Raw genomic sequence first — 18,409 nt, 5'->3', positions numbered from 1 at the left:
TGCAGAGAGTCCAGTTCTGCAGTTCTAAGATTATATTATAATCAATGAGTTGCATAACTACAGTAAGTGGAAATCGGAGCCCAGGTCTCCCGCGTTCAGCACTTAATCCTGGTCTGCCTTGTTACTTCTCGATTTAATTGAATGGCCCACCTTTTTATGAGATGTGAACTAAGCTAGACAAATCATTTCTAGTTTGATTGACAAAGCTAGGATGCTTCACTCTGCCAATAAGAAAGGCACCTACACCTTGTATCCAGGGCTTTATATCTGCCCTGAACTCTTCAGCAGCCCAGGGTGGGATTTTGGGCAGAGCTTGGACCCATTCGCTTTTTTTCCCCCTTTTTTCACTACAAATCCCAGGATCCCTCAGACATCATGCTGGCTGGGGAATTTGGGAACTATAGTTTAATGAAGTCACTTGGGCAAACTGACTCTGAAACACCGGATATGGTCTGGGAAAGAACATTCAGGCTTGAAAAGAATCTCACCTTTCATTTTTAAAAGTCCTTTATCACTCATGTCTGTAAACCTATGCTTGACGGTTTGAGACCAACGCATGCTAACTTACCTCAAAACATGAAGAATGACTGGATATAATCTGGGTGTGATTCTAGTGAAGAGCAATGGGGGGGGGGAATTTAAATTACAACCCTCAGAAGCATACGGCCACTGTCACAGTTTCTGTACTGGCTTGGGAGCTGCTGTCCCAAAAGTAAAATTTCCTGTCTTTGGTAGAGTTTCACTAGCGCCTGGTCGACAATATCATAAACTAATTATTTTGGTTTTGTTCTATATAGAACTTATGTAGTATGAGTGTCAGTGTGCTTTTTTCTTTTTTACTTTTTTAGTATTGGGGGGTAAGATTTTTTCATAAAGGATTGTATCTAGGATTGTATTCAATGCCATTTACAAATTCTAATGTTTCTTACACTACTTCTGCTGTGAGAGCTAACGAGAGGATGTTATACCCTACAAGGTGACCTAAAAATAATTTAGATGATTAAACAGATAAGTAAACAGTACTTTTAAAAATAAAATATGCAAGACTAAGAACTTATGCAAACTTTCTCAATTGGTATAATTTGTGTGTAGAACGATATTCCTGTGTATATTGGCAAAAACCACGATGTCACATATTACTTCCTTTTGCAAATCATTCTGTCCAGCAGGAACAGTGGAAAAGAGAGTGCGTTTCTTCCAGAAAACAAGAGGAGCATCTGCCTAACAAAATGAACTTGCCTGAGCTTCTGTTTACAAGACAAGAGGACAGAAGGTGTCACAGCAGTTCAGAAGCATTAAGCTGGCTAATTTGTTCAAAATGGCTCTCAAAAGAGACAGTGCATTTCTAATTTCATCTCCAAGGTCTTTAAACCAACAGCCTAGCTGATCGCAAGGTAATCTTCAGATCAGTTCATCTGCAGAGCCTCTTAAGTATAATTGGAAACAGATCCAAGGACAACGGGCCAGGAGAGGTTCCCCTCTCCCACTGAGGCCACTTTTTTCCCTGACAGAATCAAATGCTACTGGTGTTCATTTTGTTCCAGTTCCTGGAATATGATATGCCTTCAGAACAGATGGCGGACTGTTTTCTCACAGATTAAAATGACACTGACAAATGAGATAGACCAACAAGCAAGCAGGGCTTTCTATGGAGCTCCAAAACAAATACAAAGAACTATCCGTTTGAGTACTCATGCAAACTTTCACTCCACCTCTCTGCTTGCAGCCAATAACTTTTCAGTAATCATTTTCTCAGTGTGCATCCTATGAAAGTTTTCTAACCCTGCCAGTGTATCACTGAACGTAGTTTTACTGATGAAGGATATTCTCACAGAATCATGCAACATGCCCCCAAATTATGGAATTTGCTTTAAAATCATTTTCAGGCTCATTTCCTTCTTATTTTGTAAAGTGAATTCTCATATATCATTTGAGCACTTAATTTCCTGCTTAAACAGTCATGTTTAAATCCGAATCATTTTTATAAGCATGGTAGGAGCTAGATTAGTTTAATGGAGAATTTGGACAGAAGAGCCCTGAGGTGTCTCTCCACCTAACTTGCCCCACAATAGTCTTGTGAAAATAAAAGAGAATGAAAAAACAGCTGAAGTATATGTTATTAATATGTTATGAAGGAGCTAAAGTATACGCTATTGATAAATTGGCATAGAGGAGGGAGAAGGAAACTTCTTAACTGCTGAAAGTATGTGACTGTTACTGCAGAAGCGTTTCTCCTTTCATATAGTCTGCAAATTAACTTGCTTTGCTTTGCTTTGTAGTTGGTTTTGAGGAGTTAAACAGGATTTTGTTTACAACTCTGATATCTCAAGCACAGGAATCTGCCTAATCACGTATCTACAACATTCATGTGATTACTGCTCTAATTATGGGTAATGTATAGTTATTATAATGTATAGTTTAAGTTCATTTTCTCAGTTCATACCTATGAAAAAAGTAGTAACAATACAATTTACACATCTGCCAAAAAGAAAAGCAGCATTATTGACATGAACTGCTGGATAGCTCAGTAGTTTAGGCTGCGGAGCCAGCCGTTAAGAGTTCGATTCCCCACCGTGCCTCTTTGACAAGGCTGGACTCGGTGATCCATGGCGTCCCTTCCAGCTCTACAATTCTAAGATTATACCTTATGTCTCAATATTCAGTTATGGGATCTTTATTCTGAGACTGACAAGTGAGCATGTCTTACAGATCTTACGTCACTATTGTATAATATATTGAACTGAAAGAGCTCACCCTTGCCTTTAAAAATAATACTGTGAGAAACAGCTGTAAGTTAAAAGGAAAAACCAGAACGGCAAAAGTGGGGAGTTGAGGGGGGGGGGATTCTGCTGCCGGTTGGTCACTTTCAAAAGTATGTTTTCAGTGAACTACTGGTTAGGAACTTACTTCTGGGCCTTTGCTGGTTTCTCTGGCTTCTCTGGATAAGGGATGATCAGGTCAATAGATGATTCAGGCTTCTGGAGAAGCGTGCCCAACTTCGTCCTGATCTCCTTGGCTCTGGAGGGAGAGAGATGGTGAAAAACTACATGATTTCAATACCATTATGTTCAGTAAAATGGTAGGCTGAGAACAACACTTTGTTTGAACTTCAGTGCATTTAACAACAGCAAAATGAAAGATAGATTTCAGTCACTTTCCTGCTACATTCTAAAATTAGCATGATTTATCTCAGTTAAAGTGATTTAAAAGCACTTCACATCAACCTCATTTTAGTTGGTTTAATAAACATCTGTTGTCATTGCCCCATAAGTTGAATCCCATCCATTCTTTACTCCTGCTCTTCCCCTTCTCTAGTGTGAGGGTGGTAGCTATTTTTAAATAACTTTCCACTTAATGAGGAAAGTGTTTATTTGGCTAGCTAGCTGAGACATTTTCAAACATACATACACCATAACAAACACATGTCAGGAAAAATCCAAGGCAACATACAATACAGAGTAAATATACTGTATAGAAGTTACACACACAGAGTCATAAAAGTTAATTTACATTGGTATTCCTTTGAACCTCCTTTCCCAAAGTGTTCCTTTAATATTCTCAGGCTGCTCCTTTGAAATTCCTTTTCCCAGATATACTTTTAATGTTCCTTTAGGAAGCAGCCTGAGTATTTTATTGTTTTTATCATACCTTCACTAAACCTGGGGGAAGCTATGTGCTCTTACATTCTCCAGTAAATGATGGTCTTCCCACAATTCTCTGAGGACACCATACTGGCTATCTTTATATTATACTAAATCCTAATATACATAGATCTGAAGGCCTTAGAAATAGACCTCAACAGATGGGAAAACCTGACATCTGAGCGTTCAGCCTGGAGGCAGGCACTGCATCATGGCCTCTCCCAATTCGAAGAGACCCTTGCCCAGCAGGCCGAGGCAAAGAGGAAGTCACAAAAGCAGCAAAAGCAGGGAGCCGGACAGGGGACAGATTGGATTTGTCTTGAGTGTGGAAGGGACTGTCACTCTCGAATTGGCCTTCTCAGCCACACTAGACGCTGTTCCAAGTTCTCCATACAGAGCACATTACCATAGTCTCTCGAGACTGAAGGATGCCTATCATCATCCATATACATAGTTATCTTAAAGGTATAATGAGAGGGGATCTCCACAGAAGTGGTATGAAAGCATTATTTGCACACATAGTGCACATTTCTGCAAGACAGTGCATCTGTCTGTACATATGAAAATAATGAATAAATTTAGGGTTTCCCTTGCGTACCTATGTCCACAGCCTGTACTGAAGCACACTATTATATCTCAGTGAAATATGTGACAACTTATATGAGATATTTTCTTAGGCTGGTGTTGAAATTATGTGGAAACAGAGGATATAAAAGGGCAAATGGCAAAATATAGCAGTAGGATCCAAATAAGCATCCTGAATGGAGGCAATAGGTTTATGGGAAAGGCACAGATGATCTAATTTGCTTCATCACTAGGTTCCTGTAATACTGCTAAGCCATTGCTTTTCAGTAATCAGTTGGAAACATAAATAAGCCAGTGTTTTAACAGCATTTACTATAATGTTTTTCCCCCGATGCAAGAATGGACCCCCCCTTCCTACCAAAATACTGCAATATAAACATATAATTCAGAAGTAAGGATGCAATCAGACAGCAGTAAAAGATCTCGTGTCCAATCATGCTGGAAAGAGTCACTTCACACGGAGCAATCTCACTTAAAGTGACCTTTTTTTCCATACAGGAATTGCTCTAGATTAGTTTGAAAAATGAGCAGCCCAGCCAGTGGATCAAAAAGATCCAGCTTGGATACAGTGTGTGTGTGTGTGGGGGGGGGGGGGTTGGGCTGTTTTGCAATCTCCTGTATATCATGTGATTGCCAGAGAATAGCTTGCATTGGGTTGTGCCACACGCAATTCAGAATGCAAGCTGTCTGATCATGCCAGGTCCAGTACTTCCAGCATGAAATACTCCTCTACAACAGCAGATAAGTTACTCTTTCTTCATTTGCCCTGAAGGGTTGCTTTCTGGAATGATAACTTACTGAAGTTACTAGACTCTAAGGGGAGCCAAAGTGAACGTTCATTGATCTTTAAGTACAATTTCATAATTTTGCAACTGTGATCATAAAAAGACTCAGAAGATCTTAATTCACATCCCTGCTCCACTATGGAAACTCATTGTGTGGCACTGGGGGTAGCAATAGTAAACTAGTAATCTCTCACACCTCAAAAACTCTGTCATTTTGAGGTACCTTCCTTTGAAGCCTGGAGATTATACATCCCCATGATGGCTTGTAACCTGTGATGGATGTTTTCTCCAGAAATCTATCCAATCCCCTTTTAAAGGCATCTAGGCCAGATGCCATCACCACATCCTGCGGCAAGGAGTTCCATAGACTAACAACACGCTGGATAAAGAAATATTTTCTTTTGTCTGTTCTTGTTGTCCCAACGTTCAATTGGAGTGAATGTCCCCTGGTTCTGGTATTGCGTGAGAGGGAAAAGAGCTTCCCTCTATCCACTTTATCCATCCCCTGCATAATTTTATACGTCTCAATCATGTTTCCCCTCAGGCAACTTTTCTCTAGACCAAAGAGCCCCAAACTCTGTAGCCTTTCCTCATAAGGGAGGTGCCCCAGCCCAGCAATCATTTCAGTTGCTCTCTTCTGCACTTTTTCTAGTTCCATGATGTCTTTTTTGAGGTGTGGCAACCATAACTGTAGGCAATACTCCAGGTGCAGCCTTACCAGCATTTTGCACAATGGCATTATAATGATGGCTGTTTTATTTTCAATCCTTTTTAATGATACCTAGCATGGAATTGGCCTTCTTCACTGAGGCCGCACACTGGGTTGACAATTTCATCAAGCTGTCCACCAGCACACCAAGATCTCTTTCCTGATCCATCACGGACAGTTCAGACCCCATTAACTGATAACTCAAGTTTTGATATTATTTTTTTTTTGCCCCAACTTTACATTTTCTTATATTGAAATCCATTTGCCATTTTGCCGCCCATTCTCCCAGTCTGGAGAGATCCTTCTGGAGCTCTTCACAATCCCTTCTGGTCTTCACCACCCAGAAAAGTTTTGTCATCTGCAAACTTCGCCACCTCACTGCTTATCCCTGTCTCCAGGTGATTTATGAACAGATTGAAAAGCACCGGTCCCAGGACAGATCCCTTGAGGCACATCACTTTTCACCTCTCTCCATTGTGAAAATTGCCCGTTGACACCTATTTCCTGGTTCTCTATTTGCTGGTTCTCAACCAATTCTCAGTCCATAAGAGGTCCTGCCCTCTTATCCCTTTTCTCAGCAGCCTTTGGTGAAGGACCGCGTCAAATGCCTTCTGAAACTCCAGATTGACAATATCCACTGGTTCGCCCACATCCACATGCCTGTGGACCTTTTCAAGGAATTCTAAAAAATTTGTGAGGCAAGACTTACCCTTACAGAAGACATGCTGATTTTCCCTGAGCAAGGCATGTTCTATGTGTTTTAAGATTTTATCTTGGATGAGGCTTTCCATCATCTTCCCTGGAACAGACATTAGGCTAATTGGTCTGTCGTTTCCTGAGTTCCCCCCCCCCCCTCCGTTCCCTTTTTAAAGATTGGTCAGGAGCAGTTTATAAGAAATCAGCAGTTTAAGGAGTGATTTTCTTTGAGATAAAAGAGGAGGAGAACAGGATAAAACATCTAACTTTGGGCACTGTTCAACTTAATCTCCTTCCCTCACATACATATTTGTTTGTCAAGTCATTTGCAGCTTGGCCCAAAGGTACTTAATAGGAGCCAGGTCATGGTGGCGTGGCACACAGCTTAGTTACATCATGACTGGGCTTGTTGACACACATTCTCTGTGGAGCTGGTTTTGAAGCACATTCAGAAACAAGCTACAGCACAGATAGCTATTAGGGTGACTGGATTATGTAACTCATGCATAACTGAGACATGGATCAGCAGGGAGGAGGGTCCTCCCCTGGCTCTTGTCTGTCCGTCCGGTTATGCTGTCCAACACCAGAGTAGACTGGAGGGGCGTGGGGGAGTAGCTATTGTTTATAAATCCAACTTGGAGGTTACTAGATACTCCTCGGTGGTAAAGCTGGGTCTAGAGGCACTCCACATGTCGATTGGGGCCAGGGATGGTATTGGGATTTTGCTGGGTTACTGCGCTCCCCACGATCCAGCCACTTCCCTTCCGGAGTTGACCGACTTTATCTCCGCGGCACTATTGGGATCCCCGAGGCTTTTGGTCTTGGGTGATTTCAATGTGCATGTGAGGGCAGAGGCATCTGGGTCAGCTCTTGAGTTCTTGGAGACCATGGCTTCCTTGAACATGTCCCAACATGTCAACGGCCCCACCCACGTGGATGGTCACACACTGGACCTGGTCTTTTCCTCCAGTTGGAGCGAATGTGATCTGGAGGTGACAGACCTCGTGTCAGTCCCCTTATCATGGTCAGATCAACACCTAATAAAATGTAACCTCACAGTGGCTCTCCCCCCTCACAGGGAGCAGGGACCTATTGTTATGGTCCGCCCTCGAAGGCTACTGGATCCTGTTGCATTCCAGGATGCCATGAAAGGTGTTACGGCTGACCTGGCTAGAGCTCCTGACACGATTGTCCCTAAACGCCCTCTCCGTCGTAGAGCTCAGCCAGCGCCCTGGTTTAACCAGGACCTCCGAGTGCTGAAGCGTATGAGGAGAAAGCTAGAGCGTAGATGGAGGAAGAACCCGATGGATTATAACTGGATAGCTGTTAAGGTCGCAACTAACCTTTATCTGAATAAGGTAAAGGCTGCATGTCAATCTTTCTTCACTAATTGGATAAGCAAAGCGTCAAATCAGCAGGCAGAGTTATTCCGTATAGTTCGTGACCTATCCGGAACTGGTTCGGGTGATAGGCCTCCCCCTTAGTTTCTCACATGACCAGTTTGCAGCCTTTTTAAAATCTAAAGTGGAGGCCATCCGCCGGGAGCTCTCTCCTTATTTGAATACAGTGAGTCGAGCAGAGATGTCCAGCGCTCCGTCTTGCCCAGTAACTTTCAAAACCTTTCAGCCTGTCACGCCTGATTCTGTGGCCAGAGTGCTTGACCGCTGTCGAGCTACCACCTCCTCCCTTGACTCTTGCCCAGCCTGGCTAATCAGAGCAGCCAGGCCGAAAACAACAGAATGGGCCACAGCAATAATAAATGAGTCTTTCCTTGAGGACAGGTTTCCATCTGCCCTCAAGGAGACACTCATTAGGCCCATTAGAAAGAAACTTAATATGGCGGCGGACGAGATTGGCAATTATAGGCCCATCGTCAATGTTCCTTTCATGAGCAAAGTGGTTGAGAGGGTGGTCGCTGATCAGCTTCAGGCCCACTTGGATGAGACAGATGCCCTGGATCTATTCCAGTCGGGATTCAGGCCGCGCCACGGTGCAGAAATGGCATTGGTCGCCCTGTACAATGACCTGCTGAGGGAGGCTGACAGGGGCAAAGTGTCTCTGTTGGTCCTCCTCGACATCTCAGTGGCCTTTGATACCGTTGACCACGGTATCCTCCTGGGGAGGCTCTCCAAGTTGGGAATTAGTGGCTTGGCATTAGCTGGCTCCGTTCCTTCCTGGAGGACCAACCCGAGAGAGTACAGCTTGGGGAGAGTGTCTCGGCCCCATGGAATCTCAATTGTGGGGTCCCACAGGGGTCGATTATCTCCCCAATGCTGTTTAACATCTATATGAGACCGCTGGGTGGGGTCATCAGGGGGTGTGGAGCCTCGTGTCATCAGTATGCTGATGACACCCAGCTTTACATCTCCTTTTCACCAACTGCAGGTGATGCCGTCCTGTCCCTCCAGCGCTGCCTGGGGGCCGTACTGCAGCGGATGCAGGAAAATGGGCTGAGGCTGAACCCGGAAAAGACGGAAGTTCTGAGGGTGGGTGCCCCCAGGGTTGGCGGCTTGGGTGGCTCTCTCACATTTTGGGGGGGTGACCCTGGCTGCTAAGAATTCACAGCCTGGGGATACACCTGAACCCGACGCTCACCATGGAAACCCAAGTGGTGTCGGTAGTTCGCACCGCCTTTTTCCACCTTTGGCGGATTGCCCGGCTGCGACCCTACCTTGACATGGGGGCGCTCACTGCCTTGGTACATGCGCTCGTAATCTCAAGACTAGACCACTGTAATGCGCTCTGCGTGGGTCTACCTTTGAGGGTGATGCGGAAACTTCAGGTGGTGCAGAATGCAGCGGCCAGACTCCTTACTGGAGTGACAAAACACCAACATATTTCTCCTGTTCTGGCCAAACTGCACTGGTTGCCCATCCATTTCCGCATTGACTTCAAAGTTCTAATGCTTACCTATAAGACCCTAAACGGTTTAGGACCTCAATACTTGGCGGAGCGCCTGCTCCCACCAAGATCTACTCGGATCACCCGCATGAGTCAGGAGGTGAGGCTGAGGAGCCTGACGCTGAGGGAGGCCCAGAGGGAAAAGACACGAAGCCGAGCCTTCTCGGCGGTGGCTCCTCGCCTTTGGAACAACCTTCCTCCGGAAATTCGCAAGGCCCCAACGCTGGGTACTTTCAAATCCCAACTGAAAACATGGATGTACATCCAGGCCTTCCCTCCTGTCAACTACTGATTTATTTGCTTTGCTAATTATTATTTATTTATTCCTGCACTATTTGTTATTGTTGTATGCTAATGGTTTCATGTTTTTTTAATTGTTTTTGATATTCTGTAAGCCGCCCAGAGTGGTAGAATATACTGTACCAGATGGGCGGGATGAACAAATAAATAAAATAAAATAAATAAATATTGTTATCACTATAGAATAGGCACAGATGGATCATCATGCATCATATGCTGTAGATTCCCAAGGTTTTCTAATTTCTGAGTGTTTATATTTATAAGGAAAACAAACTGGGAAGTGTAAATATGTGGAGATAGGGGACACACACTAAAACAGGGTTTTAATTACATCATCACAACTCCACACCACTTTGGACATCAGAAAAGACATTAAAGAAAAACTATCATAATGGGTTTTCCTTCATAGATTGTAATTGCTTTGGCTAAGGTAAACAATTTTTTAATATATTATTTTTTTTCTGTGTCTAATAATATGCTTAGAGGCTAAGAAAGTTATTTTCTATAATATATTTTTATTTTTAAAATATTTGGTATTTTTGATACACATTTTAAGCACTGCTAAAGAGTACCTAAAGTTACAGTAGTTTTACTTTTCACTAATTTGTTTTAGAGATGTATTATCTGCCTTATTAAGTTATAAACGTTTGCGTTTTTAGGGTGTAACTTAAAACATTCTTTTTGATATTTTCCTATACTTTTGCTCCTGTATTTTGATTTGAATTTTGACTTAAATATTTGTCTAGAACTTGTTCAGTTTCCATGTATTGTAAGTATTTGTACAGTTATTCTCACAGTTGTAAGACCATTTTAATACATTTTATCTTGTTACTTTTTGAGGTAATTTTTCAATGGAACATAGAAGCAATGTAGATAAATAAAGCTTATTTATTTAAACAAGTGGATGTTGCCTGAAATGATTGCAACAATTATAAAATTTGGTTTGATTGCCAAAGATCTTTTGGTGTCATTCTGGAATTAACCTTTTACTGGGATAAATGCCAGTTGTGATGAACAGAGGTGTCCAATTTTTTCCAGAATGTCTACGAAATTTTGTAGGACTCCCAGGGGTTTGTTCAGGTGTTAGCTGAGCTAACCTGATAGCACCAAAATCTAGAGATGAATGTATTGGTATTAGGAAAGTTAATGGTAACACCTCCCGGCACCACTCACTTTCCTTGTTTTGTTTTGTTTGGTTGGGTTGGATTTTTGTAGTTTTTGTTTAAAGTACACACCTTCTCTTTCTTTTTGGGGGAATACCATATTCTCTTCCATCTTTTTCTTGGGGAAAGTTCATGTCCCTGCTTCAGGGCAAAGTGTGTGGGAGACGGGACTGCTTGCCCCAGGTACCAAAATTGCTAGTCATGGCTCTGATGCTCATGGACGCAGAGGAAAGCTAGCAGGGGTTCTTTCTGAAGCAGGTGTATATATGTTGCTTCTGTTTGTGGAAGCTCAGTTTTAGCTTTTCTGGTAATTAGAATGTGGTTCGAGAAGGAAGATTTCAGATTAAAGTTGTCAAAAAAAAAACAACCCTAATACTCTGTTCACCATGCAGAATTCACTACTGCCTCTCTAAAACCGATTTACTAAAATCCATGCAAATACATTCTGAAAAATCTTATTAGGTGTTTCGTCTCTGGTTGTATTTTATAATACTTCTTTTGATTTTATGGTTTCTGCTCAGTTTCTAAAATAAAAACTGTTTTGTTTTTACTTACTGAAAGCTGTTTCATGACTATGGAATAGTAACCAAACATTCATAACTAATTACGCATTCATAAATCCGTGTCTACTTGGAATTTATTTGTCATCTCTAGATACACCAAAAATACAATGTATAAAGGTCCCTGTGGAAAACTCATCAATCTCAAGTCTTTTATTTTTTTTCTTTTTATTTCTACTTACATAGACAGGAAATCCCACAGTTCTCAAGACTGACCGGTATGTCCTTAGCTTTTTGGACCCTGGAGGTGGAGCCTTACTCATCAGTCTCTTTGGAAGACATCAGCAGATGCTAAAGCCATTTCTATAATCAGCAGTTCCAAGAAATCTATTCCCTTGACCTGGGAAAAGACTTTTCCATAGGCCAATGGGTGGCTAAGTCCCCATGCTCCCTTCTGACCGAAGTGTCTCTTGAGCAGGGATACTCTCATTATAACTGCACAGGCAGAGTGCATCCAAACTATATTTACCTCAATATGAGGGGAAAATGTGCTGGAAGCCACTGAGCACCAGAAAACTGCAAACTTACATCTCTCTCTCTCTCTCTTCCACATTTTTAAAAATCCACTCTCGTGAAACATGTTTGAGGAGGTTAAAACTGACTCTTTCATTTAGATATTTATTTAGACCTAATAATTTGTGTTTCAGGTTCTCAGACTGATGCTCTTAAAACCAGAGAAAATCTGTTTTGTTTCCCGAAGGGCAATCAAGACCTGTTTGTTACAGAGATGGTACACCTATCTCAGCACCCTTCCACTTTACATTGCAAGTGGGTGATCACATTAGGTGATATGAGTCCATACTACTGCTACTACCAATAATAAAAGTAATTCTGGCACAAAGAATACTAGCACAGACAGCTATGACCTCTCTCCTTGACTTGGTAGCTTTCTGTTTGGGGTTAGGGAGATGTATGGAGGAGCATTCAGTTGCTCCTATAGAACTGTTTCAAGGCTAGAAAGAGTGAGGTGCGCACCTTAGGCTGCAGATACGGAAGAGCCTGGAGGATCACTGAAGTGTTGGAGAACAGAGCTATATGTGTCTGGATAGTTCAGTGTTTTAGGTATCTGACTGTGGAGCCAAACGTTGGGAGTTAAATTCCCCAAAGTGCCTCCCAGAGCCATAGAGTCCCTTCTAGCTCTGCAGCTCTAAGATTATCCAGCTTTTTAATGTGCATTGGGTGATGTTGTCTTGTTACCAGTAAGACTCAGTCAGCAATCTGGTGAGCTTTTGAACATGAACTGGGCATGGCCCTCCAATCCTCTTTGCTGGTGTTAAGGGTGAGCCCAAAATTTGGCCCAATGTCAATTTAAATGGAAATCTGGGCATTTCCACTTGGAGATTCTGAACATCTGAAGAATGGTAAGGGAGATCTCGGGTTGGGAGGCACTGTGTGCTTGCTGAGTTTGCTGTCCAGTGCGCAGTGAAGAGACAATTCTCAGACTGCAGCTCAATAGACTTGTACTAGAGAGTCTTTCAAATTGACGATTGTCCCCTGCTAGAAGTCCCTCAGATGGCTGCCTTTCCTGAAGGAGGATGTGGCTACCCTACCTAGTCTTGAAGCAGCTCTCTCCTCATCCCACTAAGTTCCTTAATATACCTTTACGTTCACATGTTGGAAATCAAAAGCTTTCTGGAGCCTTTGCATCCGGATTTGTCATGTCTCACTCTCAGAGTCGGTAGGAAAATAACCGTTGGCTTCAGATTAGATTTAGTTCTCACAAGACTGAAAGTGACCAGGATTTTAATTGTATGTGACCACCCAGCATCACAGATTTCTAAATTTTAAACAGCTGCCATCTGAGAAGCACAACTGGATGCAAAGGAAGGCGTCAATCTCCCCCCATCTGCCACAGTCTCATGAGGGAAGCAGGAGACAAATGAATATTCCCTCAGCCCTGATCCATGCATTTTCCTTGCCAAGCCCCTTTGAATTTTATTTTAAAAAATAGATATATGGGAATTCCAGTCACAAATCTCTCAAGGTTTTATTTATTTTTCACTCTACAGCAGGGATGGTTGCTGGCATGGACGTCTGGACATCACCACTCCAGCCTGCCTAGGTAAATGACCAGAGGTCTCCGACTTCTCAGTAATAATTCATGGAGTCATACTTTAAATTCCAATCCATTTTATGATCCAGAGGGCTACAGAGATTAGGAGAGTTTCTGTGGGTCTGCAAAAGTAATTCTCTCTCAATCTCTCTCACACAAAGGAAATGAATAAGAAGTGATATTTGATTAAACTCATGATTCTTCTCTGTTTTAAGTAGGTATTCATGCCAAGTTGCTTCCTAGGAACTATTTCAAGAATATTTCATGCCAGCCACAATAAGACTTAAATAGAAGAAAGAAACGTATGTTCAGTCTGGTCTCCATTTAATACTATCACTCTACTTTCTTCCTCAGTGTGTGAAATTATCTACTGGGCTGTTCAGATGGGAAGAGTGGTGCAAAATTGTAAGGAAATGTATGATCAATAGATCTAGAAACTTCATGGCCAAGGGCATTTCCATTTGGAGATTCTGAACACCTGAAGAGAAGGATGAGAAGGAGGGTGTGTTGTACTTTCCCTTCCAACAGAAATTAAGCCTTGCTGTGTGGACAGAACATAATATCATATAAGGCATTACAGCAGAAATATAACTGTTCTAGTTGCACCTTAGATCTGAACATGATTTGATACTGCTAGGATTCCACTGTCTAAAATGAGCCTTAGATACTGCTGAAGAAATCTGAGACCATATAATGAACTAGCCTTAGATTAGACCTAATTCAACAAGGACATAATTGTGTCGCTGGCTTCCTGCCGCCCCCCCCCCCCCCAATATCTGCAATCCCTGCTGCCCAAGGGACACCAGATGGGTCTGTCAGGTCTGGAAAAAATGGTTCCCTTTTGCCAAGGTAAAAAGGGCCAGAAAGGTTATTTGCTCTAGATTTAAGTTCAGGACTCTGAAGTGACTAACTGGTTGCTGCTAAGCCTTTATGCTATTGGGTCATATTTGTGTCAGGTCCCTGATGAAAGCCAGGCTTTCTCTTAGTTCGATAGTCCTTTGACATGTACACTTTCATGTTTTGGACACTGTTCTTACTGATTTTATTATGTGATCTTATCATAACAGCTCTGTTGTAAAGCTGTATGACTAATAAGATCTATCTTTGCCACTCACTTGCTTTCTGTAATTACCACACGGCCAGGAACACAGAACCACTGCCCTCAAAGTAGCTATAGAGTGAAGCTGGAAGTGAAGAATGGCCGTGCTCTCCCAGGTGTTGACACAGGGAAGGTGGGGAAGTGAGCAGAATTAGTACCTGCTAATACTGCCCCTTGTGCTCATTAAAGTGATAAATAGGTTTTGTACTAAATCACTACAAGCTTCAGGTTGGGGCTCACCTGCTTACTATACATATCAAACAGAAACAAAGCAAAGTCTCCACATTGGAAATCAGCTCAACATGCTACAAACTGGTTCCTTGGGGCTGTACTTTTTATGCAAAGGCACTTTGAAGACCTCACAGACTGTTTCTACATACATGTATGGGTGCATGTGTGAATAGCATGTGAGCACTGTTAGTTTCCCTCCATTCTCTTGAGAGTCTTGACCCTTCAGTATTTTAAAGTTCTATCCTTCCACTTACTTCTCACTAACAGCTTGGATCCTTAGAGAAATTACAGAAGTTAACTGCAGTTTTCCATCACTTCCCCCACCCTTTGCCACCCCAAAGAGTTGCCCTCCAAAAAAAAAGTCAGGCAGGCGCAGGCAGGCTGGAAGTCTTAAAGTTGGATTTGGGCTCTAAGACAATTGAGTTTCAGGAGCTTCATGGAAGAAATATTTTCTGTCCCCATGTCTCCCCAAAGTTCCCCCCCCTTCTGTATTAGTCAGACAAGACTTTCTGGTGAACCACAGATGACCACATAAAAAGTAGAAGAGGACAGAAAACAGTTCCTTCTACAGTTTTCTTTACATTAAGGTTATTACACATCTAGCATCCTATCTACATTTTTACATGTGATCATTACATTATTACATTCTTTACACTAAGCTAAAATCTAGTTTATTGGAATTTTATTGTGTGCTTTTTAGTATATCTCTTGATTATAAAATGCATTCATTGTCAAAATCTAAATACATTGAAAGTCAAAATAATATAAAACAAATTTTAGAAGCTATCGGTGTTGTATAAAATTCTACTATCACAATGTGAAATATGCCTTTACAGTACATTATTATCACAATGTTATCTTCCAGTTGTTATTTGTTTTGTTAAACCATTGCGTAATCACAGCTCAGAAAAGGTTTTTCCTTTTTTCACACTACAATTCCCAGAATTTCAAGGGCAGTAACCTTTCCAAATTTTGATTATTTGGTTCAGGGTAAGTCTAAAGTTATTCATCTCAGTATCTTTATCTTTAAAATTGGTGTGAGCTGTTGACTGAAACCTGGAAGAGAGGAGGTTTCATAAGGCTGCCCAGTTAATGACTGAGGAGCAAATTAGAAGTCACAAAGGCAGGTTCAAGTGCAGAATTAGGTCTGCCACCTAACATATAGAAATTGTTGTGTTTATTTGTAAAGAAGAGAGAGAGAGAGATTGAGAGAGAGATTTAAAGTATTCCATAGGATAGGAGACACACCATTCTCCAGTCTACACTCCCCACCTACCCCACCACAGCATCTTTTTTCTCAGTGCAGATTCAGGGCTGGAATGAAATCTCACTGGGAGGAAAAACAGGATTAGTTGGAGATGTATAAGCAGGCTAGAGCACCACTCATTTTCCTTTCCTTTGTTGACATTATGTACCATCAGACAGGACATTCTGGAGATCTTTCATTCATAGGGTTGTATTAAGATCCCTCCAACTTATGGTGACCCTATGAATGAGTGATCTCCAAAATGTCTTATCCTCAACAACTCTGATCAGCTCTTGTAAACTCAAGCCTTTGCCTTCTTTTAGGGAGTCAATCCATCTCATAAATGGTCTTCTTTTTCCCTACCCATTCCATATTTTAAATCGCTCCCTATCAGTGTTGGCTCATGACTCAAGCCAGAAGGTCTCACCACATGATTTTGGGGAGGATGCATCCCTTGCTAACTCTATCCTACCTGTTGGGGATGTCAACAGCTCCTGGCTGGAGTCCTCCAGCCTCTATCAGCCCACTTTTCAACAACAGCAGCAAAAATAAATAAATAAATCCAAATAAGTTTTAGCTTTCTGGCCATCAGAAATCAGTGACTCATTTAACTATCATTTCATTTTCTAAGTCAATTTCTTTCTTCCAGTGTTTATCTAGCTTACTGCATCTTGACTTCAATATGACAGGCATTGTCCTCTCTGATATTCCATTGCACAATCTCTCACAAAGGGACCATGAAGACCTTACCAAAATCAATGAATTTGGGGGAATTTCTCATGCTGGATTAGCCAGACCTTCTGGAAACTAAGAACATGTAGTTATTTTGTTGTAGACAAGGCAAGCTAAATCTCATTCTGAGAAATTGGTGCCTAGATGCCCTTCAGTCCATCACCCCACTAACTTCCCTCTGAAAGAGATAAGGCTGTTTTCTCACCTCTCCAGACATGTGTGGGGCAACGCTGCTAGACCCTTACACATCTTGCTGTGTGGTGATTGCCTCCTTGATGCCAAGCAGACTGTATGTGTGAAGGCTGGAGCTTTATCTCTAACGCAGCCTCCTTCTTTTCAGAAATTTATAATGCGGCTGCCTTGAATCCCAGCCAGTCCCTTTGGCCAATCACATGCTAGCAAGGATGCTCGCAGGCAGCAGCTGATCAAGCACAGCCCTCATATTCGGACGGGGAAATGTAACCTTCTCTTTCTCCCTTTCTCATCTCTCTCACATTTTACTGTTCTTGATTCAAGAAAGCTACTTTCTGATTATTTCCTGCTCTTCTAGTTGTGCTTAACAGAACAGAGGAAGCAACAGCTATGTTGACTTGTGTTACAAGGGTTACATACCGCAGTTCCCCTTTTAGAAAGAAATCACATTGCTAATTCTTATTATTTCTTTCTCTATTTATTTAAAATATTTCTACCCTGCCTCTCTCCTTTAAAAGGGCCCAACGGAAGGCAGCTTCTTCAAATAAAATAGTTAGTGTTTATTAGAAACATGTATTAGGAAAGATAATAGGAATCCTAGCTCTAGCTGAGGTGGAGGGGCAGTGAGATGCTTTTCCACCTCTGCAGAATAAAAAAAGATGTTTCCTCTCTCTTCTCCCAAAAGGAATTAAGAAGGAAAAGGGAGGAAGTGACACCAGCAACCCTAAAAATATCAGTCCAGGCTGAAGGGAGGATCAGGAGAGCTCAGAGCAAATAAAGCGCAGTCTAGGGACCTCAAGGGGGTCCTTCTCTTTCTAGCTACTCTTTCCCATGCAAAGTCAGACATCTTCGGTGTAAGTAGGAGTTGAACATACATGGGATCAGGTTGCATTTATAGTTCTAAATATCACACAATTGTCCCACGCAACTGTGCATGTATTGTTAAGATAACTCAGAGGTTCTCTCATAGAAATGACTGGCCATGTTAGCTGAAACTGCCTTCAAATACAGAGCACGCTGTAACTGAACGGCCAGGGCTAGCCACAATCTTACTGCCACAGGTAGAGGAAAAACCCCGACCAGCCTTTCTCACAGTCCCAATGAACCATGTCCCGATTTCTCCACTACTACCATTCCCCTCCAGATTTTATTTGATTTAATCCTATACTTATTTTATTGGTATAAAACCTTTTCAGCACTCTGTGCATGCTCTAGAAAATTGCTGAGTAGTGGTGGATAAGTGGCCAGGCTCTTGGATTCGTTTTCCCAGGATCCTCGGCAAAGAATAGTGCCCCAGGCAAGGGGTCTATTCTAAAAAGTCTATTTATTAAAAGGGAAAACAAAAAGGCAAAGGCAAAAACATCGTTAAGCTTTTAGGTTGCATTCAAAGTACAAAGGTAAGGCGTAGGACAAGCTACAAGCAAATGCTGCAGGCTAAGATACTGTTTTTTTCTAACCAATTGTAACTATCATGATAATCTCTTGAGGGCCCTATTCTTACTTGAAACCAGGATGC

General features: G+C 42.0%; 1 protein-coding gene across 2 annotated transcripts in view; it reads right to left on the bottom strand.

The window, feature by feature from the left end:
- Nucleotides 1-17,285, bottom strand: part of LOC110081633 (regulator of G-protein signaling 5) — a 30,799-nt gene extending 13,514 nt beyond the window's left edge. Inside the window, exons 1-2 of one of the 2 annotated variants that reach the window (XM_020798507.3) lie at nucleotides 16,907-17,285; nucleotides 2,908-3,018 (exon numbers count right to left, since the gene is read on the bottom strand). In XM_020798507.3, the coding sequence (XP_020654166.1) occupies nucleotides 2,908-3,018; nucleotides 16,907-16,950 (155 nt within the window). In that variant the 5' untranslated portion in view covers nucleotides 16,951-17,285. Of the gene's footprint in view, nucleotides 1-2,907; nucleotides 3,019-3,224; nucleotides 3,332-16,906 lie in introns of those variants that run through there. The other variant, XM_072998239.2, reaches the window with a different exon arrangement.
- Nucleotides 17,286-18,409: the final 1,124 nt, after the last annotated feature.

This window comes from Pogona vitticeps, chromosome 4, assembly GCF_051106095.1.
Source record: "Pogona vitticeps strain Pit_001003342236 chromosome 4, PviZW2.1, whole genome shotgun sequence".
Lineage (NCBI taxonomy): Eukaryota > Metazoa > Chordata > Lepidosauria > Squamata > Agamidae > Pogona > Pogona vitticeps.
This window is presented reverse-complemented; position numbering and strand designations above follow the sequence as displayed.